Source organism: Patella vulgata, chromosome 2, assembly GCF_932274485.2.
Source record: "Patella vulgata chromosome 2, xgPatVulg1.2, whole genome shotgun sequence".
In the NCBI taxonomy this organism is placed as follows: domain Eukaryota; kingdom Metazoa; phylum Mollusca; class Gastropoda; family Patellidae; genus Patella; species Patella vulgata.
In genome coordinates this window covers 16,063,081-16,090,690 of record NC_065880.2, presented here as the reverse complement: position 1 = coordinate 16,090,690, position 27,610 = coordinate 16,063,081, and the positions used below count along the sequence as shown (strand labels likewise).

At 32.0% G+C, this 27,610-nt stretch overlaps 2 protein-coding genes across 5 annotated transcripts; both read left to right on the top strand.

Annotated features, from left to right (window-relative positions):
* On the top strand, window positions 1-18,758 carry LOC126810842 (uncharacterized). Of its 4 annotated transcripts, XM_056098777.1 has the most exons (9): window positions 4-369; window positions 1,913-1,936; window positions 3,519-3,758; window positions 8,851-8,925; window positions 10,761-10,907; window positions 12,243-12,348; window positions 13,211-13,345; window positions 15,878-15,994; window positions 18,645-18,758. In XM_056098777.1, exons 1-9 carry the CDS (start codon window positions 88-90, stop codon window positions 18,674-18,676), a joined length of 1,158 nt encoding a protein of 385 aa, XP_055954752.1. In that variant the 5' UTR covers window positions 4-87; the 3' UTR covers window positions 18,677-18,758. The 4 variants fall into 4 exon arrangements, with proteins under 4 accessions (XP_050392106.2, XP_050392108.2, XP_050392107.2 ...); XM_050536149.2 differs by lacking the exons at window positions 15,878-15,994; window positions 18,645-18,758 and adding an exon at window positions 14,109-14,961 and having other exon boundaries at window positions 1-369; XM_050536151.2 differs by lacking the exons at window positions 10,761-10,907; window positions 15,878-15,994; window positions 18,645-18,758 and adding an exon at window positions 14,109-14,961 and having other exon boundaries at window positions 2-369.
* A 42-nt stretch (window positions 18,759-18,800) lies between these two features.
* LOC126810848 (uncharacterized) lies at window positions 18,801-27,419 on the top strand. Its single transcript, XM_050536158.2, has 9 exons — window positions 18,801-18,808; window positions 19,009-19,134; window positions 20,794-20,981; window positions 21,609-22,119; window positions 22,555-22,625; window positions 24,240-24,344; window positions 24,533-24,627; window positions 25,010-25,079; window positions 25,785-27,419. The coding sequence occupies exons 4-9, from the start codon at window positions 21,786-21,788 to the stop codon at window positions 26,013-26,015; spliced, it is 906 nt and encodes a 301-aa protein (XP_050392115.2). The 5' UTR covers window positions 18,801-18,808; window positions 19,009-19,134; window positions 20,794-20,981; window positions 21,609-21,785; the 3' UTR covers window positions 26,016-27,419.
* Window positions 27,420-27,610: the final 191 nt, after the last annotated feature.

The window sequence follows — 27,610 nt, the reverse complement described above, 5'->3', positions numbered from 1 at the left end:
ATATTTGTGTGTGTCAGTCTGACAAAATGAGTGCTTCTGTAACGGTGGTTTCGTATGAGAGTTCCTGATAATGGTAGACCAAATTAAATGGCTCAAATACCAACATTATGTGAAGTGTCTTATGATTCCGAATGGCTAGCAGATGATTACTTTTATACACCATTCAGACTTCCAAGCGCCGACTTTGGTAAACATCCCAAAACATTTTCGCCACAGTTTTTCTATCCTCGACCTTCTCAGAATCTTTCTGGCAAAAATGATGTTTTATCAGAATTCGAAGAAAAGAATAGGGAGACCACACAACATAATACATACTTTGAATATTTACGAGATTATTACATTGAAAACAGTTCGTCTCCTTTGACGTATGTAAGTATTAAAATGAGTAAAGTAAGGTAAGCCTACAGTGGGGTGGTGTGAAAGACAGAAACACAAATGCCAGCCAAAACTTGGCAAAAGGAAAATAACAGAATAGTGTAGATCTATATCTATTTCATATTTTTTTTTAAAAAGAGAAATATTTCTTGGTCACAAATATAAGCCTATGTATGTTTTCCATCATTGTGATTTAAACTAAAGGAACAGTCTTCAAAAAAGTAGTCTTCTTGGATTTGCTCCTGGTTGTTGGTGGAGAAGGTTTCTCAGAATTTTCTGGCATGGTCTTCCGTTTTCAGTTGTACAGTGGTGCTTACAAAGAACAATGTCTAGTTGTACGAATAGAACATAGAGAAGGGGTCCTATATGCAGGCCTACATGTTGGTTTAGCATGCACAAAGAACCCTTGACAGTTGGAATTCAGACAAATTTCTAATAATCATGCTTGTCTTTATTAGCCATTTTCATTTCATTTGAAAAATCAGTCTATGTTGTGAGATATGTGTTTGAACCACATGCACTTGTTTACTGAGTGGAAACTACTTTTAAAAAATAAAATTAGGCGGAAGCTAAAATTACGTACATATTCACAAGTGATTTAAATTCAGGTTCAAATAACTTGTCTGAAAACGTTTCGTAATCACTCAGTAGAAATACTAAAGGTATGGTAAGAAAAACATAGACAATCTGTATAATTTTCTCCAATACAAACATCATTCAGCCAACACATTTTTACATGATTGTTCTCTATGATCATTGTACTTTCTTACAAGACCAATTCCTCCACAAAAATATGTGGATATGAAATAATTCCGTGTTTTTGTGAAAAAATGCAATTTATTTTACATAAACAGGTGGGGTGGGATCAATTGACAGCTATTATGCGTTTTTGGAGTCACTTGCATAGGCACCATTATTGATCATTCTATAAGCTTAGTCAATAAACCTTGAAATGTTTTGTTGATTTTGAACTTAGTAGAATTAGAAGCACTGTTTTCAGCAGGCTTTTATTTATTAACTGTGGTGCTGAAAGTCCCTAAATTTTATTTACCAAAGAATGATAGTTATCTGTATCGTTATTAAGCTTTCCAAGGGTTAAGATAAGATAAGTTAAGATAATGAAGGCAAGAAATATGACTTGTCAATGGGAAATAGAATTTAAACAATTTTAGAGCAAAATGTGCTAAAAAATGCCAAATGTTCTTAGGGTCCTAACAGAATTTTGGCGCATTCTCTGCCCCACCCCTGGATAATACAGCACTTGTCATAAATAATTACTGAAAACAACCAATTACATGTACCTACAATATTTAATATCACATTCGCCTATAATATTCTGTTTAGAATAATTTAAGCTTAAGGGAATGGGGCTGGCTACATCGCCATACATGTATGATGTAGCACTAAACTGACCAATAAAACCAATATAACCAAATTTTCTTTTGGGTGCCTTCCTGCTTTAGATAGCAATCGCAAACCTCTATGTGTTTGGTATTTTTTAACAGGTCTACATCTTATTGTCAATTTTTTGTATCAGTTTCAGTCTTCGCCTAGAAATAGGGTAAGCCATGTGTTCAAAATAATTGCATGTACTTATGTTTTGCACCTTGATAGCACATTTTTTATGCATGAATCACCTACCAAATCATTTGTTATTATTGTCTCGTTGTTGAGGAGCGTTGCCGTTTCACCTCTATTTTTCCAATTCAGTTATTTGTGATATTGAAAATAAAATGGTTGAAATAACATTAATTCATCTGATCAAGACCTACAGTTATAAAGGTTTTTCTGTTAAAAGTACTAATCCAATTCGTATCTGATTTGTTACTGATTTCAGCCTTCACTGAATTCAGTAACAAAGTGACCAGGTCCTAAATATCTGAAATAGCATGTAGATTGAAATATGAAGTTTACACTTTGCTCAAAGAGATATTGTTTGGCATTCCTGATTCTGAACAAATCTACACAATCTTATTTGTTCAAATCCAATCTAAATAAAACACAGATCCTATTTCGTTTCGTTTTTTATTGTTCAAAATTTCGTTTTACTTGTCTTTACTACACTAGGATCTGGAAGAGTTGTTATCATTGACATGTTCTGGATGATGTGAGGGATTAGCCAATGAAACAGTCTGTTACGGCGAGCTTTTGTCTTGAAGTGCACGGAACTATGGGTAATCCACTAGAAACATCAATACTGATTGGTTAATCAAATGTCTGACGTCATAGGGTCAAAAGCTGTTTGTATGACCTTTGACGTGACCCCCCAAAACAACTAGTCAGATCTTCATGTAGTGTAGGCCATCGAAAGTATAAGACAAAAGAAACAAAATTTAGATCTGTATTTTAATCAGATTGGTTCAAATCGACACTTATGTTTTAGTTTTACCATATTCAACGAGATCTGCCATTTTAAATAAAATATTTGATCAGAAAGTCATAAATGTTTATTTATTTTCATTGATATTCCAAGGGCATTGCTAGGTCTGATTCTGGTGTAGTGGGAGGGTGGTGGTAGGAACTTGGTGCGTATAAGCCATGTCAGTGAATATTTTCTGTATTCTGAAAACATAGTCATAAACTTGGAGCTACCATCACAAGAAAAGTAAAGTATTTTTCACTATACCAAGTGGAGAGAGAGAAATGGGGTTTAACGTCCATTTGACACAAACTAGGTCATTTCGGGACTAACACATGATTCAAATTTATTGCAATAATTTGCTTGCGCGTAGGGGTCTTTAGCAGTGGGGGGAAACCGGAGGACCCAGAGAAAACCCACAAGGTTGGACAGGCGACCTTACTCCTTGTCACGTACAACCAGGGAATGTGGAACTTATTTTCAGCATAACTATGCTTCTGTATAAATTTTATTTTTATGTCATAGTATTTGTAAGATTGTACTGTGATTATGTAGGGTCTGTTGTATGGATTATTTCTGGTTGATTAGCATCCACAGGATCAATGTGTAATTTCAATGTAATAGTAAACCAACCAAGAATAATAATGATTGCCACTGGCAGAAGAATTCCTATACTTTATAATAAAGAAATAGATGTATAGTGTCAATTGAATTAATGCACTCAGTAGTAAGATGTTGTTAAAGTTTGCCAGCAGAATAATAATTAGGTAATAATTTATTACAGGGAGGAACTGTTGCTAGTCCACAATTACCATCAAGATCTCATTTAACCATACCAGCTCGATTTTATCCTACTTTTGATGGATGTATATCGCCAATAGTTCATCATGATCACAACAAACTACCACGGTCATTACCAGCAGTATCACGATCAGCGCAATATCCCGACGCAGAACATCCAACTACTGAACGAAACAACTTAGTCTGGATAGATACTTTGAAATCTTGGGTGCCTATGAAAAAGGTAATATTGGTATTCTATATTTTGAAAGTTCTTATTCTTTTTTCTATTCTTGAATATTAAACATACATTATGCAAGAGCTAAATCTGTCAATGGCAAGTCTTTCTTTAGGCCTGAAATATTATCTAAATTATTAATTAGACTTTAATTAACTTATCCAGACCATAATCAACTCTCGATGGCATCGCTAACTTGCGATATTTACTGAATTAGAAGCCGGTATCCTGCTTCTGATTAAATCAAAAAATGGATAATTGATACTATGTTTTTTTTATCATACCGACTTTAGTAATGATGATCAAGGCTAGGCCCAAAATTCAATCGCTAAATACTTGGTTCAGGGTGGATCAGTTTGACTGAAATTTTCAGCAAATTCCCTTTACATTATCTAGTTTTTAGCTATTATAGTGAGAACTACATGTACCAGCTCTTTATCTGATCTTCCATAATGTATCTTTAATTGAAACTTATAATACCAATCATGTCTAATGAATTTCCAAAATTATACCTGTAACCTGTATAATAATGCTTGAAATACAAACTGATCAGTATGGAGTATCAAATCTAGAAGAATCACATGAAATTCAAGATGACTATCTCAATGGATGTCAGTAGTGTTTTGAAATTTTTTAACCACAGTGTTAATTATCAAAAAAGTATTTTTGCTCAATTGATAAGCAATCTCAATAACTTACTACATGTATGTTTGTATGAATACAATTTTCCAGACTGGTTTCCCTTAGTCAGAGGTGCAGAAGGGGTGGTCTAGCAATTAAAAGCACCTAGTCATTTGGATGGGACGCAAAATTGATGTCCCATGTATTTGAATAAGGGTGGTCGGAAACGCCACTGTCCAGAAAAAATTTCCCTCATAGGACAATGCATGGAGAATATCCGTCTCCATTAGGCCAGTTGGTGTAGAAGAGTAGGATATTAAACCCCATATCATTTTACAAGTACTGCAATTCAAATAAGGTTTAAAAAAAATCACTCCATTGATTAGCAACTTACAAGTTGCCCTGTAGAAATATATATTAAACAGTTAAATGTCATATGACTATGATTACCAGAAAAATGTTAATGTAAAAGAATTTCACTTCTCGGATGGCCAATGGGGTAATCTGTCTCTAAAACAGAAAGCTTCAATATTTGTATAGGTATGAAGATATTTTTTTTATGACGTCCCACACAGAGTTGATAAGATTTATAGACATACTCAACACACTGTTTAGAATGATATTGACACTTCGAAAATAGACAGTCTTATAAGTTGCCAGGATTTAAATCGTGAGTGACACCTGAAAATGTCAACATCACTACAGTGAAAGTACTTTCTTTGTTGTGTAAGTTGCTCTTGAATTATATGGAGTTGATAGTTTTATTGCACATATTAGTTTTAATTAAGGGGGATTTTTATCCATTTGTTCATTATCATGTGACAATAGAACATCTGCCATTGATTTGGATTTTCTTTGCACCATCGACAAGCAGATCTTGATCAACCAAAGAATTTGTGTATTGTAAGGTGGACAAAAAGAAGTAAATATTGTTCCATAGTTTTTGAGCTTCAAAGTGGATATAATTGGTTATAATTTCTGATTTGGAAAATAGAAACTTTTAATCTGAATTAAGTTACAAAGTAATTTTTTTAAACAATTAACTGTGGATATGAATGTTTGCCATATGATAGCTACTGTACATAATGATTTTGGATTTTTTATTCTTGTATCACATGGATGACATGGTTACAATAATAATACGATTTGTTTATCACAACGTGAATGATAAAAGTTTTTGAAGGAAAAAGCTGAGGAGCTTTGTGCAAAATTGAAGTTATTTTTGGATTATATTTATATATTTAATAAATTCCAACAAGATGAATGGGATGGAACGGGAATCCACTATGATAAAGAAGAAGCCATTTATGGGACATTTATATGCAAAACCTACTACACCCCAAGCAACTCCCAGATCTAAAACTTTGATCGACTTTAGTTTAGAAGGAAAACATATGACAACCATGATGGACTTTCCCAGGAGTAACACAACTCCTATCTTGGATACCAAGTTTAAGAAATCACTAGAAATGTTGGAATGTAATGATGACAATAAAGAAGAGACTATTGATAATGTAGGTGTCATCTTGAATCAAATAAACTTGCTTTCTAATCTGTCTAAATATTCTAAGCAAATCTGTGTTACATTCTGCTATCTTTGTGAACTTGGCAAATATTGTTCCAAGAAAAATGGTATCCAGTGTTCTAGGGAGAGTAAGTATACCATGCCTCTTGCATAATCAGATGTAAGGTGTGAGTGAAATAGTGCAGCTATATTCACTTTGTGGCTTTAAAGATGTCTTCCCGTGTACAAACGTGTGATTTGATGATATATTTAGAGTAAAAACATATTCAAATTAATTTATCTAACATTATAATCGGATGAAAACAATCCCATGCTAGTTTGTCACATGACTTGATTGAGGAAGAACTCATTGTCAGCTTGTATTTGTTGCTAGTCGCTGTCCATTTAACATAAATTCTTGAATTATCCTCTGCCAACTTCTTTTTCTGCCATTCAGTCACATAATCTGCTGGACGCTTAAATCTCTCTATGTTCTAACGTCACTCGAGCAAACAGCCTGCCACTTCATGACACTCTTATATTTTTGTCCTGTGGGCACCCAAGGTTGTTTTTATTTTTTCAGGGAATCTTGTATTTTTCTAGTAAGATTGAGTGTCTCTACTTTCCATATGTCATACTTTTATTTGAAATAGATACCCTATAAATACTTTTGTGGGAATGTATCTTTAAAGATATTTAAATCTACCCTGATACTGAAAGGGGAGAATAATCATAAGACATAGGCCATGTTTTCTTACTTGAAGTCTTTTCTTCTGAAGGATTTGGATTTTGAGCCATTTCCTAACCTTTTAGAACTCGAAGAATATTTTTTAATTCATTCATTAGAATCACTAGCATTTGGATATTCTACTTTGATCTTCAAGTCTATTATAAGATTATTTTTCACTGTTTCAACTTCTGTTATTGAATATTGTGTAATGAGTGTCGTAAATAATGATAATGTACAATGTTCTACTCAACAAAAATAGATTACTAGTTCATTAGTAGTCTGTTGATGTGATAATAATTGACCAGAACATGAACTTAATAGGCAAAAAAATAAAATGGTTTCAGGGCAATTATACTTTCATTTTATATTTGAGGCAAAGATTAAACATACAGTATGCAAGAGCCAAATTTGCCTATTTCAAGTCTTTCTCTAGGCTGAAATGTCTATATTATTGATTAGACATTAATTAACTTATCCAGACCATAATCAACTCTAGATGTCATCGCTAGCCTGCGATAGGATCCGATTTGCTAGTCAACTTTCATTCATGATTTAATCGTGAAATGGATAATCGAGACTATGTTTTTTATCATACCGACTTTAGTAATGATGATCGAGGCTAGGCCGAAAATTCAGTCGCCAAATTCTCAGTTCAGATTGGATCAATTTGACTGAAATTTTCAGGAAATGCCCTTAACATTATCTGGTTTTTAACTATTATAGTGAGAACTGCCAGCTCTTTTTCTAATCTCCCATAATGTATCTTTAAGTAGAATGTAGAATTTGCATTTGACAATACAAGTGGTTGGGGGCCATGTAATAGGGGAGGAAATCTATGGACAGGTTGGCATGTTGTCTTGTTTTGAATGCTGCAGTTTTTTTGGTCTCTTAGTCTTATATTCATTTTTCAGCTACACCACTGAAATCACTAGACACTGTACAGATTATATTTTCTTATGTGAAAGCTCTATCAACCATTTCAAAGTCATTATTATAGAATGTATGATTGTTAACAGATTTGTAGGATTAATAATGTGGACATACTAAGGGTATTGTTATGACTATTATTATAATAATAGATAATCTTGAATAGCTTTTTACTTCACTCTTCACTGATTTGTTCTTTCACTTAATACTGTAGACAAACAGTTTCATGTTACCCCATTTTCTTTGACAACATTATTATAGTGTGCATGTGGGCTTTGGCACCAGTATTTAGTGTATATTTATATTCTTTAAATGGTTGTGACTATAATAAATAACAATGTACATATTGACAATAACACAAAAGATTTACATATTAAGTAAAATAGTATACTACTGTACAAATGATAGTTTTATGATGTGTAGGCTTAAATTTTATGACTTTATCCTTTCTGTTCATGATCTACACTCAAATTCGATTAATATTAACTTTTTATTTATTTAAAGCTTATATAACGCTTTAAGGCATATCTTTATTATATCATTATAATTCTTAATTCATCTACGTATTATTAATATGGTCAAATTCAATTGTCTTTTTGTCTGGCACAGATTTTTTTTTCTGTGGTTTTAAGAAATGAAATAAAATGGGGTTTAACATCCTCCTAATATTTTCCTCCGATAGGCTAATGAAGACAGGCATACGTCATACTGAGTACTAGGAGGGAAATTTTGCCCAGACAGCGGCACTACGGTCTACTCATATATCGAATTACAACTGCCAAGGAATCTTTGAAGTGCATGCCAAAGTGTAGACGGGACCTTGGTTTTTCATCCCACCTGAACTTTTCTACATTGCCCTCTTGTAAAAGAGAGAGACCCCCCCCCCCCCCAAAAAAAAAAAAATTCCTGATAAACTTTCTCGGGAAACACATGGATCGAATGCAGGGCCTGCTGGTTGGTGCACTAACATCTTACTCACTGAGCCATCGTGGCTCCTCTGTCATTTTAATGGTGCATGTATGTATTTTTTGTGCATGTCTAGCCCAACTTCAATAGTTGCTGACATTTTAGCAATTGCAACTAAAATTGTAATGTATATTATCTTTGGTTGGTACTTCTATTCCGTACTTGTGTCATATTGTATGGCTTCATGATAAGCCATGTTTAACGGAAAGATTGAAAATATGATTGGTATATTTGGAATAAACCATGTAGCATATCTTAGAGTACAGCATTTTACACCTGATTTTAAATGTAACCTCTTAGACTATTATTCCCCCAATGTAAATATATTTTTACATTTCTGTTTATTTCAGTATGAAGAAGGTAAACCATATTTAAGCTTTGTCAACAATCCGCCATATGTAGAGAAACATATTACAGTAACTGAGGTGATTTTCTACTTTTCTTTATGAATTACAACAATGAAAACCTGTTTAGTTTTAATAATGATAATTTAAAACTTCCTTCTTTTAACAAGGTGAGACTGAGAAACTAGAATTTTACACGAATAGGAAAATGTTTAGTGAAAGGAAAACAATCATTAAGGAATATATTGAAAATTTCAGTCAAATTACTTTATTTAGAGCGAAATTATGACTAAAGAATAACATAGTCTCGATTTTCATTGCTACAGAATCTCGAGTATCCATTTTTTAAATTAGATTATTAAATGGCGATCGTGATTCAATCCGTCGAAAATCACCACCATCCGATGGTCTGGACTTGTCATGTGAATAAATAAATGTCTAATAATTTAGATAACATATGAGGCCAAAAGAAAGATTTGCATTTTGCAGATTTAGCTCTTACATAATGCATCTTTAATTAAGAATTTGATGCTACAGAAGACAGCAGATTATCTGGTCATTTTCCGGTATTGGAATGTGTGATTATTACATATTATGATCAGTTTTCTACAATTATAACTTTTTATTTCTTCTTACTAAAATTATCAGGATGTTGTTGATTGTAAGTCTTTTACTTTCTGTCCTTTCAATGCTTTGCATAGATTTTATTTGAACTGGCAAGCATTCTCTGAAACTTATCAGTGATTGGTTTGTTTATTGTCCCATGCGTTTCTAAGAAAGCAGGGGACTATTAAAATGGATTTGTCCATCTATCGTCACACTGTCCGTCACACTGAATGTTCAAACTTGATGTAGGTATCTATCAGGTGAATGCCTTGACTAAGTTCGAACATGAGCATTTTCCACTAATACTAAGCAGAGATAAGCAATTTGATTGGGTGAGACTTGGGAACATGATAACTTTGGCTATAATAGGGTGATAGTGATGAAACTCAGAGTATAGATTCATTATATCAATACCTTGACTAAGTTCGATGATGAGAATTTCTGCTTATTCTAAGTAGTGATAAGCAATTTGATTGCTCAAAACTTTGGAACATAACAACTCTGCTTTTAATTGAGGTATAAATGTTTAAACTTTGTGTAGAGCTAAGCAATTTCATATGTCGATGCTTTGGAACAAGATAACTTTGATTCTAACTTATGGAGAGTGATGAAACTTTGTGTAGAGTTTCACTACCAGGTACTTCAAAACCTTGACTGAGTTCGATCTTGAACATTTTCTGCTTAGACAAAGAATAGATAATCAGTTTGATTGCTCGATACTTTTCAAAAAGATAATGTGTAATTCATTAATAGGTGTCATCTCAATTTATTTTGGGATTGCAGCGGGGGACATCAGCCTCACTGTTGGCTTTTTAGTTTTATCTTAAACTAAAAGTACCTTGTACCGGTAAATGTAGAGAGGAGATTCCATGATTATTAAAAAAAACATTTGGGTCTCAATGGTACTGGAGGTTAAAAATATTATTAAAATTAATGTGAGACCCACCTATCATATTTTAAGTAATATTATAATTATGGCTTCAAATACTCTTGGGAATAGACATAACTTGTTTTCAAATTTGAGTGATGTCTTTGTCACTACAGGCCCGTTACTGTACAGCACAGTGGACGCTTACGGCTGGCCCCCGGATCCATTCACTTGAGTTGATATTTGTTTATTTGGTGCAATGTCTATTTTCTGTCTTGTCCGCAGGTTTTTCTTGTAGATTTTTGTTATGCGTGTAGTGCGGTCCTCCTGCACTTACTAATATAGCAGTAGTATACAAGGCGGTTAAGGTCCACTTCCACTAAAGTCCAAATTTTACTTTAAGAGTTTGTTTTTTTTAAATCATAATAATATTTGTTATCAGGGAAGAAAGACGAAATTACATCATCAATGTACTGGTGAATGTGAAAGATATCATAATCACATGACTAAATACAAGGATATAGTTGAAGACAGACGACATCAGTACCATAATCAAATTAATCCTCGTTTAAAATACTACAGACAAACGGTAGACAATTATCCCATCCATTCATATTGTCACTTTCTTTATTGTTCATATACTATTTTTATATTTTTTTTTTCTTAGTTATTACAGAAAGCAATTAGCTTAGTAGAAATTGTTTGTGTTTTTTTGGTCATTTTTTTTTTTATTATATGCCTATAATGTAGTTGTATATTATTGTTGTTGTTGCGTTTGCCTTACAAGCCTTCTCAGCTTTTACTGTCTAGTTATTGAAGTATGGAAATATTCTGTAAGATAAGATATGATCAGATAAGATTTTATTGTATCGAAACATCCATTTAGGACAGCATACAATATAAACATGTACATATATTTATAACAATATGACAAATAATATTTACAAATAATCTAGCTTATAATATAGATTTGCTAACAGGACAATAGTATGTAAATGACACAGTTTCTAAGATTATTTTTTTTTGTAAAACTTGGTTTTCAAATGGTTATGAGAGAGAATCTTTAGAATGCGAAATGAATGTTCCACCAAATTCTCAAGGTACAAACAATTTGTGACGACATGGTTTCTGTTGGGTTTATGTTTGGTTGCCTGGCAACCTATCATTTTATTCTTTTCCTACCAGTATATTAAGTTGAGTAGGGCTTATTTATGATAACTCAATTTGAATCTTTGTTACATGTAGCATGAGCATGCTTTTACAACTTGTTGAGTATGAAAATATATAACTGTTGCTGTCAGTTGTGTAGCCAGGTCTATTTTAGGGAGGGGGCTAAATCTTCAAACTTAATCCTGTGCACTCCAAAGATCATGTTTTAGGGTGTCACATTCCTGGGCACTGTTTCTCGAAATCTTAACTAAAGATAAAATACTTTAATTTTAATTGGCTAAGCACTAAAATCAATCTAATGTTATCCAATTAAATTACTAAAATTTTGATTTTATCTTAGTTAAAATTTCGTGAAACAGGCCCCTGTTTTTGGGAAGAGGAAGGTGATGACCTGCTTAAACTAATTATGAACTCAACTGGCTACACTGCTGTTTGCAGTAGATTTTCAATTGTATGTGACGCTTTAGATTAATCATTGTTTAACAAGTATAAAGATAATGATTCAGTGATAAAAACAATAATTAGAATAATATTATCACAAGATTAAGTAAATCTTCAGTTGTCTACATTAATTAATTACTATTATCATTTAAGGGAGAATTCCAATCTGAATGTTAATTTATGATCAATGTTCGCAAATTAGGATGGTGAACAATTTAACGAAGCATAATATTTTATTTGAACAAGACAGAACCTGTTATAAAATTTGATAAATAATCTTAAAAAAAAAAATAAAAAAATAATTTCTCTACAGGCTTTAGACAGGAAAGATAGAATTGAAGCAGCAAATAAAAATGAGAAACGATCCCGTAAAGCTTATTCAACTCCACTTTATGATCCAAATAAACACACATGTAGATGTAAGTATTAAACTATTAGATTTTTCATATTTCTTCTAATTTAAACATATATTTGATAACATTTGTGGTGTACCGTATGAAAACTATTTTCTGTGGTATAGCTTACTTGAGTGTGATTGTCAGAATTTTGCCATGCAGTTATATATGGCAACTGTTTTACCTTATTTCGTGAAATACACATAGATTTGGCAGATTATGTTGTTTTGTTTTTTAATTGAATTTGATGAATATAACAGCAAACATGAAAGCAAATTACCAGTAGAGTTTAGCATAGAGACTTAAAGAAACATTATGTAAGATTTAGATAAAGAACTAGCCATTCTTGCTATAATAGTTCGAAAGTAGATGATGTAAAATGAATAATTTGAAAATTTCATTCAAATTACTCTATTGCAAGCGAAGATATTAGCCTTTGAAGGTTTGACAGACGTGTGCAATAATTTCAATCACCGTACTGGTTGATCGAAGCTAAGTCTCGGTCCTCCATATTTGATTAAATCAAAGTATCGCTGAACCATTCTAATCTATTTAATATCGGAGAAATCTGATGCCATCGAGAGTTGATTAAGGCCTGGATCAGTTAATTAATGTCTAATTAATACTTTAGAAAACATTTCAGGCCTAAAGAAAGACCTCCACAGGCAGATTTAGCTCTTGCATAATGTATGTTTAACAAAGTAAGATAATATTCTCTAACTATAATTCAGTTAGTATGGAGAATGTTATCTAATACCTGCTAAGATGTGTTGGATCTGAGAAAATTAAAATTATTGTCAAATTGTAATTTGATTTATATAATTACATTGTGCACATGCATATTTCAACTTCAAATTGCAAAAATTATTGTTTTTTATTTCTATAGTAATGAAATACAATCCACTGTCAGCTCGTGCAACTATAAACTTGAGAAATAATCCAACTCCAGTTTCACGTTCTGATGAACCGACTGAGGAAACCGTTGAAGAAGTGTTTGGAAAAGACACACATGAAGAGAAAGGTAAAATTACATTATCTTTTTTTAAGAAATAAAATTTTCTTTAAAAAAAAAGTGCTGGAATTTATCCTCCAAGCCACCTGCAATTACTAGCAAGAATTTCCTTTTTACCATTTAGTTTAATGTAAATTAACTCAAGAATTTATTCTGTATTAAAGGTGACAATCCTTATATATTTTTATAAATCAGACTAGAATGTGTTAGAATTAAACTATGATCCAAATATGTATGAATTCTTTTACGAAGGACTACAAATGACCATTTTTCAGGTGTGGTCAATGTAAAATCTTGAGACTCTGTGCTACATTTGTGTGTGGATGAAACAGGTCTATACACTTACATAAGTTAAAAAGATTACCCCAATAACAGTGTTTATTAAGTTACACAATGTATCAATCATAAAAGAGAGAGATGGAGTGTAACGTCCATTTGACACAACTAGGTCATTTTGGGACTAACACATTTTTCGATTTCATTTCAATAATTCGCGTGCGCATAGAGGTCTTTAGCAGTGGGAGGAAATCGGAGGACCCAGAGAAAACCCTACTCCTTGTCATATCCAACCAGGGAAACGAAACAAGGCCAATTGACTCAATGACAGACCATTCGGCCATCCAACCCCCCGTATCAATCATAAGCAATGTATGCAAATGGAATCGGGGACAATTCCTTTCAATAAGAAGTTGCCCCATCTTTTGATAATGTTTGTGGATGAATATTTATCTAAAATATTTAGATAAATTTACATTTGTTTGCATAAATTTAGTTACAGAAATTGTACCAGTTGTTAAAGCACCATTTGTAAACCATAATATTAAAACATATACAGAGGTTGAGACAGTTTCTGTTTGTTGTGAGATTATGAGACCTCTATATAAACGTGATAGTCAGGTAGTCTGTGTGGACAGTAATCTAGATGCTATTAAAACTGTTGTCCAAGGTATCACTAGTGTTTCGGTAATAGTCAAACAGGGTAATTATAAAGAACAATATGAGCTGTCATGTCAGATATTTATTTGCATGAAATATTATTATATTTGATGTGCATGACTGTTGGTTGGTATGTTATCCGTAAAACCATCTGTCAAAACTCTGTCGGTGTCATCTGTAAAAATTCTGTTGGTATGTAATCTGTAAAATCTGCTGGTATGTCATCCATTTGGTATAACCCACAAACTTCCTGGGGCCTTTAAATTTAAATATTTTAAGTAAAATGATAGTGCCTTGGCTGAGAACTAAAATCAGAGCACAAATATTAGCTCTTGACCAATGAAAAGACTACATTCTTAAAATATTCTGATTTAACTTTTCATGAATAAGGCCCCAGGTTGTTCAAAATACTCCAGCTTGAATCATCAGCTTCTTAAAAAGCTCTTTATTGGCTACCCTTTAAATCAAAAATAGATTTAAAGTTGTTATGCCCTGCATTCAAGTGTTCTATGTCATCACCATATTTTCTTCTAGTTCTAAAATTTAACTCAGATCATTTGGATATCTATGGTCGTCAGTTTAATTTTCAGTCGTTACCCCTGAAAATTAAACTATCATCAAGCCTAAAAACTTCAAAAACTGCTAAAAACTCATCTATTGACCTAGTATTATATCACCTTTAGCATGCATACTAGCATGGAACTGTGCTCTGTATAAATGTACATATTGTTATTTTTATCCATATATATTTGTTTGTCGTCTGTAATAATTATGTTTCCTTATAATAGGAAATTTAAAAAGCTAAATATATTGTATCTTGTGAAGGCAAAGATAATACATTTATGTATTAAAATATGAATGAGGAAGAAATGTCTTGGCAAAAAACAAGTTTTATCTAAGGCCAATAATTTGAATAACAAATAGTATTATTCATACTACAATCACAATAATTTCAGTTTGATTTAAGAATTATATTGGAAAATATTTGAAAAAATATTGTAACATAATTTGAAGATATTATTTTTAAATGTACTTAAGTATTAAATGTTTTGGTTACATTAATGTGATTTCAAATTACATCTTAAGATGCAACAAATTATTTTTTTTTCTTATTTGATAATTTCTTATTGTTTTACATGAGCAACAAAGAATTTAGGCTATTGAGTCTTTAACAATAATTCTTGTTTTTAGGATTGTGGAAAATTTAAGATTATGTGAAAATCAGAGAATTATTTTAACTAAATGTGTGCTGTTTTTATGAATGTAGACCGATGCTATTTAGCTTTAATGATTTCCTCGACTGAGTCTTACTGTAAAATTACAAATTATTAGGATTTCATCTAGTTATTTTTTAGACTAATAGTTAATATTTTCTATGATCACATGTTCATTGTTATGAAGGAGAACTGGGCTCAGTGTTTCCAACTACTGTTCTTCAAAATTAAATCAAATTCCAACGTGTTTTGTTTTCTTCAGGCCAAGTGATTTTTTGGTTGCAAGTTAACTTTCATGTACCACTCGACTCGCTACTTCCAACATTTCTTTTGTTTAAAAAATATACTATCACTTTTTATAATTTACAATGTTTTGTACAATGTTTTGTAGAATCTTTACCTGTAAAGGCAGTTAATCCACCAGTCAGTTTCCCCAAATTACTGCCAAAGGGAGATGACTCTGCTAAAGCTGTAACAAATGCTAAAGCTGTAACAAAGAAACCACCCGGTATTGCATTTATTTTAAGAAAATCTAGACAATGACATTAGATTTGATCATATTTGCTTTTTTAGTTAGACTTTAGCTATATCTAATGCGCTTAATTAAAGTTAATAGCCTTAAACATACATTATGCAAGAGCTATCTGTCATCGCTAGCCTGCGATATATATTGGATTATGATCCCATTTGCTGCTTAACTTCCATTCATGATTTAATCATGAAATGGATAATCGAGACTATGTTTTTATCGTACTGACTTTAGTAATGTTGATCGAGGCTAGGCCAAAATTTCAATTACTTAATTCTCGGTTCATAGTGGATCAGTTTAACTGAAATTTTCAGCAAATTGCCTTTACATTATCTAGTTTTTAACTATTATAGTGAGAACTGCCAGCTCTTTATCTAATCTCCCATAATGTATCTTTAAATTGGACCAATATAGTACATTTTGGTAAAAGTATTTTTGATCTGTTCATTGTAAGAAATAGACTAGAAGTAGAAAAAAAGACATAGTGACCCATATTTGTTTTTAGTCATGGTTGATAATACTTTATTTTTTTTTATACTACAGCTTCTATACCTAGTATAGACTTTGATCAAATTAGATTAGAAACTGATAAATTAATGCGTAAAACAATACGAATTAGTTTATATATCAGTAGAGGTAACAATTTATTATATCTACAGTTTTACACACTTCTAACAAATAACCATTCAAATAACTTTGATTAATGCAAACTAATTTATTTTTCTCACATGTTACTAAGACATGATGTTGGGTTAACTTAGTATTATTTTCCAGACTGAACCAATAGATTATAACTTCCTTGAGTGGCACTCTATAGTAATTGAACAGTAGTAACACACTAAAAATTATTTATGGAATAACAATTACTGGTTTATCAATTGATGATAAAGACAAGAGTATCATCGTCAAAACGTTGCATGTTAATAAACCAGTAATTGTTATTCAATAAATAATTTTTAATGTGCAGTAGATTTTAAGCCATTAATTATGCCTGTGACCATTGCTTCAAAAATATAAAGGATCCAGAAGCCTTTGATTTAGGTCATAATAAAGTGTTGAATTAGTATAATTTGATGTATGAATTAATTATTCTTAAAATGCAGATGTGACGTCATCCTTTGATGTTGGCGTACCATTATTTCAAATAATGTTACAGGCAATGTGCCAAGCGTACATTATTTATACCAGTTGAAATATTGGAACCGCATTACATATTTCATTGAAATGCACGTGCTGGATAGTGTCTGTATTTTAAGTTGTTTATTGGTCTTGTGCAAGACATTGCACTCTTGCAATTTCAATATTACTTAATGTCTCGCACTCGACCATTAAAGTACACATATTTAATGGTAATTATTCATATTGGCTCATTTATTGTAGAAAGATACCCATTTCTCCAAATATAGCACCACATCAAATTTAATCAAATCTATACTTTCCTAATCCTATTGCACCCATATCAAAGTGGTTATAATATGTACTTTACAATACACTATAGTTCTTAAAGCTGCTGAGGGATTTAAATCCCTTGCAAACTACAATATTGTAACAGTTGAATTTCTAATACTAATAATGGGAATATCAGTTTCATTCAGTACTTAGAAAGATATGATGAATTCAAATTTTACAGTTTGTCATTCTCTGCAGTGTCCTTTTAATCCAATTATATCAGAAGATTATCCATCTTTTATTTTCTGAATTAATTGTTAAATGATAAATTTGAGCAAATTTTAACGAGGATTAAGCCATGAAATATTTGATATTGTTTGAAATCTATGGCTTTAATAACATCATGTTACTAATTAATGATTAATGATTTTAACTCTCACTCATAACCTCACCTCTTTTTTTTTAGAATAACAGGTATTTGTTTTATAAGTTGTAATTCTATAAAAGTATTATACAAAATATTAAAATTATGATTGTGTCCATTGTATGTTGAAATTATTTTGATACGCCCACATTTTCATATTGACGTATATTGTCGTCGTATCTGTCCGTTCACATTTGTTTGTGGACACTGTACAGTCTACAGGTCACAATTTTGATTTAAAATAATTTTATCCGATTTCAAAAATTATATCACTGTTACACCCTAATGGCAGCTGAGTTCAAATTTCATGACATTCAGAAACTGCCCGATAAAATGGCTGCTCCTTGTACGCAAATAGTGTAGAAGTATGTAATACTAAGGTTGTGGATCCTCTACAGGTCACAATTTTTCTCCAATTTTGATGAAACTTAAAATATATGTTTATATCCTAAGGACCTTGGTTCGTCGCATACTAGACCATATCTTCGTGGATTATGGCTCCTGATTGTCTGAACAATTGCGTTTTTAGCTTGTGGACTCTCGAGAAGTCACAAATTTTATCCAATTTTGATGAAACTTAAATATAGTTTTGGTTTCTTTTGATATTGTCGCTTTTCGGACTGTAAAAACCGCGATTGTGGCCCCTGATTATATGAAAAATCACATTTTTTTAGCTTTTTCTCTGTCCATCTCTTGCAAAATGCGGGCATATCTTGCATGGCAACTGCTTGTTGATTTATAAAATCCAATTATTGTTGTGAAAGCTTTAACCTAAATTATTACTAATGGGATTTTTTTTATTTTCTTTTTATTCAGAGAAAACTAAAGGTGAGTCATTTTTTTGCTGACATAATTAGATTTAAGATTACAACTCGAAATGATCTGATTGATTTATAAAATGTAATTGGTGTGAAAGATTTAACCTAAATTATTACTAATCAAATTTTTTTTATTTTCTTTTTATTCAGAGAAATCCAAAGGTGAGTCTTTTTTTTTTTTTTTTTTTTTGCTGACATAATTAGATTTAAGATTACAACTAGAAATGGTTTGATTGAAAAATGAAAATTGGAGTTTTGAGAAATTCATTGGTGATGCCAACCATTTCTTTAAAATACTTTACCCAGTGTAACTGTAAGTTAGTTTTATGTATGTTTGAGGTTTTATCTTTATGTAATTACAGTTACTATTAAGAAAGAAAAAGTCATTAAGAAAAGTGTAAAAAAATTATGGACAGCTCCACCTAAATATGAAATAAAATCACCAAAGCCTAGTAAAACATCAATAGTATCAGTAAAAGACAAGAAAGGTATGTTCTTTCTGTCATATTTATACAAAATCAAAGGGGTAATGGCTGTACAAATAATAATGTTTGTTCAGTTTACTGGTGTATTTTTTGTATGACCTAATATATATCTTATTTGCAGCAATCTAAAACCCTAATTATACAACTAATATGAGTTATAATATTCACATAGTTACATTTAGTCTTCATTCACATAGTTTTCAATGATAATCTGGCTGGAATATTTAATGGAGTTTTCTGAACCGAAATGGTTTGAAATGTCAGGAATTTAAAAGGGAGATAACTCTTCCACATACCCTTGTTGTCTCCCCTTTGACCACAAAGTACAAAATTCAGATTTTGATTTGAATATCATTTACACTGTATCATAAAGCTGTAACCATCGAGAGAAACTATGAAATGATTTATTTGAATTATATTTTTATTTCTACCCTTTGAATCAGATATTAATTTATAATAAGAATTATTTTCTGTCAGTCAGCTCAAAAATGCATACCACAATGTCAGCTAAAGAAAACCATCCTCAGTCTAGAAAAGTAAAAAGAATTACCACTACCAGTAAAAATTCAGTTACCAACGATAGTGATAGTAGTATCAGTGATATTAATAGTAGTATTCATGATACTAATAGTAATATTAAATATACTAATAGTATTACTAATGATACTAAAGGTAGTACTAATGATACTAATGATGCTACACCTACCACTGTCCCAACCAGTGCCATTTCTAATTTCTCTGCCGATGCTCATAGTTCAAAGGGAGTGAAACTAGTGAAGAAAAGATCTTACACAAAATCTAATAAATCATCTCGAAGCAGTGTGAAATCCAAACAAGGTTTCTCAATGTTGACTGTTGTCTGTATATAATCATATATATCATCATGTATATCTGCATGGCAAATTTATAGTACGCATAGTCGTATATTTGGTTCAGAAAACTTTTCTTGATATTAAACTATCCTATTCAATTTAATGTGATGTCATCATGTAAAAACACTTATATACATACTTTAATATTCTGGCATAAGATTAATATTAGTCCTTAAGGAGGGACACGGTGGTAAGATGCTGGCTGGCTAGCCTGGAGGTCGGGTGTTCGATCCCTGCATTGGCCGCGAAAGTTCATCCAGATTTTCTGGCGTGGTTCCCCCTTGTCAATGATGCAGGACGGACGACCTGACAAGGACAGCTGTCTAGTCGTTTGGATGGCACAAAAAAATGAGGTCCCGTACGTACTCATTGGTGTGCACGTAAAAGATCCCTTGAGAGTTGGAATTCAATATGAGAGTAGGCCGTAGTGACATAAGATTTAAATTAGTCCCTAAATAAAGATTGTTCACATTTGTCTTTAGATTCTGCTTTTAATATTATTTATTATTAATTTTACAATATACATATCTGTTTGATTTGATGGCTATTTTGTGTTACTGCACTTATTGTTATTTTGTAATTTGTATATTGAAATATATCAATATTTATTCTTATGTGCTGATAAGCTCTACGAGACATAGCACAAGACATATGGATAATATTCTTTCCAATTTATTCTGTACACTTCTATATCTGAATGTCATAATAAAGAATAATTTGATTAAATTCATAGACATATTGAGTAGAATATATAGACATCCAATTCTATTGTTGATAAACTCTATTTCAGAAGTTGTTATTAAACCTCAACCACTACCAGTTACATTACCTGACATAGTTGATATAGTTGACATAGTTGACAAAGTTGACTTAACTCCCCTTCCTACCCCTCCCAGTCCACCTACCCCAATTATACAAGATGATATTAGTGTAATTAGTGATGAACTAACAGATCTCAGCACAAGATCTCCAGCAGAGGTATGTTCAATATTTCTAGGATTTCCCAAATCATTATGTGTGTAACATCAAACAGTGCACACCATGGCTTCCAGCCGGTCATTTTTCACACGGAGAAAGTGGTTCTATTTTTAGCACATAATAAGAAGTTACGAAACAACTAACTGCACACTAACATGGGTAAACTTGTTTTACATAGAACTAGCAGAACACCATAATTCACTTGCGCGTGACAGGAAACCAGAGGACCTACAGAAAACCCACGAGGTTGGCCAGTCGACCCCACTCCTTGTCACATACAAGTTTGGGATCCTAACCCAACATTATAAGTCATGAGCTTGAATCCAAGAGGGCCAGCTGTAGGCATCCACTTCATTGTACTTATCAGATTAGTAATGGCACAAATATATATGAATATATTAGCGCTACCCGGGTTGTGCCGTAACTCTGAAACAGGAAGCAGTGGGCCAATGCCACCTAGCGCATGTTACTCCCTGGTCCAAGCTACCGCTATACACCAATTTTCAGCCTGGGGATAGCCCTAGTGTTGCCGCCAACCCTGAACTGACAAACGACAGTCACAAATATTAGTATAGAAAAAATGTAAATGTTAGACTATATTGATGCTAATTGATTTTGCATTTCTAGTATGATGGAGGAGATGAAGAAAATATTGCGAGTAAAAAACCTCGATCACCGTTAAAAAAGAAAGACAGGGTCTTAAGAAACAGAAATGATGGAAATGTTGACGGTTTACCTAAAGCACCGGAGACAGTTAGGACTAAACAATCTTCGTGGATTTATGGAGAAGATGAAGTAGTAGGCATGGTTAGTAATCTGGGTATTACACCTGTAAAATTAGATGCTGCTGGTTTACCACAAGCACCAGATATACCAGATGTTCCAGATGTTCCAGATGATAAAAAGAAACCATTGAAATCTATGGTTGTAAATAAACACTTGATGCCAGTTGAGAATAAGTCGGCACGATGGGGAATGAAAAAAATAGACAGTTCATACGGAGATGAACAAAGAAAAGCCGAATTAGCTGAGAGACGACGCAAACGACAAATGGAAATGTATGAAAAATTAAAATTACGGAAATCAACCAAAGGAATTACTGATGAAGACGATAAAGATGGTGCTTCATTTGATGACTGTATGTAAACAATGTTGATTTGTTTTGTAACTATACCTCAACAAACATATCCTAACAAGTATTATTTCACATTTGAACTATATTCCATAATCAAACAACATCTTTTATCTTTTCTTAACAGTTTTTTTATTGAATTTTGATGACCAAGACCATCAATTTGTATTATAGAATTGCATATATCTTTAAAAAAAATATATATATCAGAACTAAAGAAAGGATATGATTTTTTATGGTGAGGTAAATAAAAATACATGTATTGAAATGATGTTTGAGGTCATTCGTTCATTGACATATTTTTCAATTCAATAAAAAATCATATTTTATATGTTACAACCCAGCTGTTTAATAAATATGTTACAAAAAAATAAAACATAAAGTTATTGATATTAACATATTATATCATCTTATTTCTATATAATATTGATTTATTTTCAGATGATTTTCTAGCCAAGTATTGTATATTTGATAAAATAAACAGAAATATTATTCAACATGTTTTTGATACTGTAAGTTGAATTCAGTCATATTTTATACTGTCAATTTGGAATCAGACCATATTATGGTGTGACATCAATCTGCCCATAAAACTTTTAGAGCAAAATTCTGCACGTTCTTTGGTAGTAAATGGATCATTATACTTTGTACAATTTTTAATTACATGTGTTTAAGTAGTCAGATTTAATTTTGAAGTAAATGAAGTTTTAATTTTGGTTAATTTGATATGTTATTTCAATTAGTGATGCGAAAAGATAGTCAGTTTGATTACTAATCTTAGTTTCAGTTTTGATAGAAATTGTCAACTGTTAAACACCTCAAAATTAGCTTTATCTGTGCTGCACACAGAGACTGTGCACCTAAAAGTTTTAAATGTAAACAGATACCCACTTAACAAAGCAAATTAACGCATAAGAGGTCAGATAAGTCCATAGTTTGTACATTTTAAAGAAAGCAGAGGACTATTAAAATGTGTTCATGGAACTCCGTCACTTGTTTTTGGACACAATAACTATTCTTCTGACTGTGGTGAATGTCTTGACTTAGTTTGATGATGAGCATTTTTGCATAAACTAAGCGAAGAGGAGCAATTTGATGATTTGTATATGTTTTGAGGGAGATTTTTATTAATTACCTTGATTAAGTTCACTAATTGAGTATTTGATTGTTTGGTGCTTTATAAAAGATACTTTTGCAAGTAATTAATGACTGTCATCTGGTTTTTTTCGGAACTGTTGGATTGTTTTCTATGTTAGTTGTTTGCATAAATGAAAGATATATAGTTTCTTTTGATCTTTTTGTATCTCAATATAACAAAATAAACTTTAGACCAATCTTTTTGTCACCACTGCTCGAGATATTAACTAGATTAGAACGGTTTGGCCATTTAATGATTTAATTTAAAAATAGAGAAGCAAGGCTAAGACTCGAATATACCAGTACCATGGTTATGATGATCAACAATCAATGCATGCATCTTGTCAAATTTACAGACAGTGATAACTTGGCTCAGAATAAAATAATTTGAATGAAATTTTCAATTTTATGTTATCTATTTTTATACGCCCACATTTTCATGTGGACGTATATTTTCGTCGCCCCTGTCCATCCGCACAATTTGTTTGTGGACACTTTACAGGTCACAATTTTTGTTCGATTTTGACGCAACTTAAAATATAGGTCTATCTCCCAAAGATCTCGGTTCCTTTCGATATTGGCATATATCGGACCATAACTTCATAGATTATGGCCCCTGATTGTAAGAAACATCACGTTTTTAGCTTGTGGACACTCTAGAGGTCACAATTTTTATCTCATTTTGATGAAACTTAAATGCATGTTTATAACCCAAAGATCTTGATTCCTTTCGATATTTGCGCATATCGGATCGTAAATTCCTGAATTATGGCCCTTGAATGTACGAAAAATCACTTTTTGTTTAGCTTGTTCTCAATCCATCTCTTGCAAAATGTGGGTGTATCCTGCCTGGCAGCCGCTGGTTGAACTATTATAGCAAGAATAGTTAACTCTTTATCCAAATCTTACATAATGTATCTTTAAAAAAATCAAATATTCGAATAAGAAATGTTAAACCAGTGTCCTGGTGTTTTTCGGTATATTTTCAGGTAGATGAAAAGAAGTGTGGTTGGTTAGATTGTACAGAAACAATGGTAGCATTACGTAGTATTAACAATAAACTAACATATACTGAGGAAGAATATCTTTATAGGGTACTTACATTCAAAGTTTGTATGATTAAAACTTTTATTATTTATTTGGCTGAATTCATGCAATTCAGTAAGTCAGATTTATTGTGTGAAATTTTCAACTTTAAAAGGACTAAAACATTTGGTGGAGGGGTGTACACATGTTTGCTCTAGATTTATCATTTGACAAAAGAAGTAGTATTTTATTATAGGTAATAGAAATGACTGGTTATAAAGTTACACATGGTGCGGATTTTAAACTATTCTCTATATTAGCAGCTTTATCTACTAAAATATCTTCATTAGAGTAAGTATCTACTGATAATTTGACTCATTTATTATATCAGATATAATGTATTGTTACAACTATGATAATAATAGACCTACAGGACTAATAGATTTGTTGGGATGGGTGTACACATGTTTGGGTGTCTGAATATCAGATATCACCATACACGATGACATTAACCCACCCTCTATCAACTCGAATGTCACTATTGATACTTTTAATTTTTTACTTCCAATGTTGAATAGTCGAGTTTGTTGAAAGAGTTTTGCCCTGAATTCTGTCTGAATTGAAATGGAGGATATGCTGTTAGGTTCATGTCATGACTACACTGTAAAATCGTCACCCAGGTGATAAGTTCTACAGATCCTCATCCAGGTTTTATTGTATTTTTTGTTTACAGTTCATGGATGAAGAATATTTTAGGAAACATGGATTTTAAAACTTTAGAAATGAAATTGTTTATGTGTAAGGTAAGATCCCTTTCTGTCACCAGTTAATATAAAGCCTATGGTCAAAGGTTACTGTATTTTACAAGATATAATGCGGAGTATAAGTCAAATCGTCATATTTTAAAGTTTTTCCGATCTTCATCCATAGATATTGAAGTGTAAAGCAGTGTACTAGGTGAATACTTTTCAACTCCATAGCAGTATTCGACCAATATGATTTATTTCTTGTCTGTGTTTTTGAGCTACCAGTAACCACACTTTCCATAGAGGGGCATTGGATGGGCGAATGGTTAGCATGTGCGCACTGTATCTTAAGGTCTGTCATTGAGACTGATGTGGTTTCGATTCCCCAGGTGGCCGCCTGTCCAACCTCGTGGGTTTTCTCTGGGTCCTCTGGTTTCCTCCCACTGCTAAAGACCCCTACGCACAAGCGAATTATTGAAATAAAATTGAACCATGTGTTAGTCCCGAAATGACCTAGTTTGTGTTGAGTGGACGTTAAACCCCATTTCTCTCTCTTTACAATAAAAGATGTTAGAGTGTATGTATATAATATATACTGTAATATTCTCATACATACCTTGTCTAATTGTACAAATGGCTTTTGTGCCTCATTTACACATGGTATAAACCATATCTAAACCATCTTGATCCATATGAATTTAATATTGCTAAAAAATAGTGTATGCTTTTGTGTTTTGAATGATGTACAAATTTTATTTTCAGACATTATGGGAGTGCAATGTCGATAAAGAAACTACTACTATACCTCTAGAACAACTTATGATAGAGTTGCGAGCTGGTGGGGTTAGTTTTGAACATGAATGTCAAGTACGACAGAAATTAAGTCATCTAAAAGAGTTAGACCTGTGTGATTTTCTTACTTATGTTCCACTGTTTATAATGATTCATGAATCTGTTGTTTCTAATCCATTAGATGATTCCAGACAAAAATAAATTATTTGAATTGTAATAAATTAAAAAATTTGTGTAGTACTACCTTTTTTTTCCAGCGATTCAAACGATAAGCATCGTTAACAATGAAAATAGTTAAATTTTATTTCATAGATTAAGGAGTTAAATAATGAAGATCCATTATCATAGACCAGTCCCTAATATTCTTCTTAAAAAATTTCGGCCCACGTAATCTGACATTCTTGTTTGAGATGTTTGATAGAAATAAATATCTTGTATGAGAGGTTTGATAGAAATAAATCTAAAACTGGTATTTATTTTCTTTTTTTAAAATTTTAAATCTAATCACTGATGCTGGACTATTGGAAAATGAGTCATATGACTCTGAAAAATACAAACACTTTACATAAAACATCCGGAATACCAATAGTCCAGATTCCGACACCAAATATAAGAGGGAAAATTAAATGAATATCTCTCGAGAACCCACAGTATTTTATTATACAGTATATGATGTTGTTATTATTGTTAAAATGTATCTATTTTTATTATCATATTGATTTAATAATGGTTCTATAGTATACATGTATATCTAAATAAGAAATGAAATAAACATTCTGTGGTTTGTAATATGTCAGATTGTTTTCCAGTTGTATGTTTTAATTCAGAAATTTTCAATTGATAACTTAAATGTACCTGTAGTTATGTTAATGTACAATTTTCCAACTTACAATCAGTTTAAATACTGAAATGTCACTTAAATCTATAGTTTAAACTGTTCATTTATTGTACCGGTTCATATGAATTATAAATACCTGTAGACTGAAACACAATCAAAATGCATCATTGATTTGACTGGAAGTGCTGATGAGATGTAATGCAACTGAAATAACATTACAGCGAAACGTGAGCACAAGGAGTGAAAATCAGTAAGGTGGTTTGTCTCTAGCAATGGAGGAGATAATAATATAAACCTTTAATGAACGACTGATTGTTACTATATGTTAGATCCTTCCTCACTCTAGTGACTACAAGATTAAACTGTAAGTGAGATTTGCTATCCTCCATTTTTAACAGTGATGCATTTTCATTGTGTTGCAGTAAATCAGCCCATCAACCCAAAGGTATTAAATCATTACTTCTTAGCCCATCTATTCTACTTCTACGCCATAACTGCTTGAAGGATTTCAACAAAATTTAATAGGTAATTGTCGCCAGCATAATGTTTATTCGAATTGTTTTTCAATGAAGTTGCTGGGCCAGGACAATTGTTAAAATGAAGTTGGTCTTTCATGGTTTCATCAGGGAAATATGGTCTGATGATATTGGTATTGATATTCACACGTGGATGATTAAGGCCCTAGGGCCTGCTGTAATTATATTAAATATCTGTGATATATAGATTGTATATATTTTTATATTTGATCAATAAAATGTTATAGTTTACATGTTGTCTGTTGTCCTTATTTCAAGTTAATATGATGTTAACCATGCATATGAGATTTTATGCCACATACATAAAATATTCTCCAGTTTGTCAACAAGGATTATTTTTTAAACAAGGGTAATGCCTCTTAATGACACCATCAATAATCATTGTGTGTCTGAATGTTCAAGGGAGGTGGATGGCCGAATGG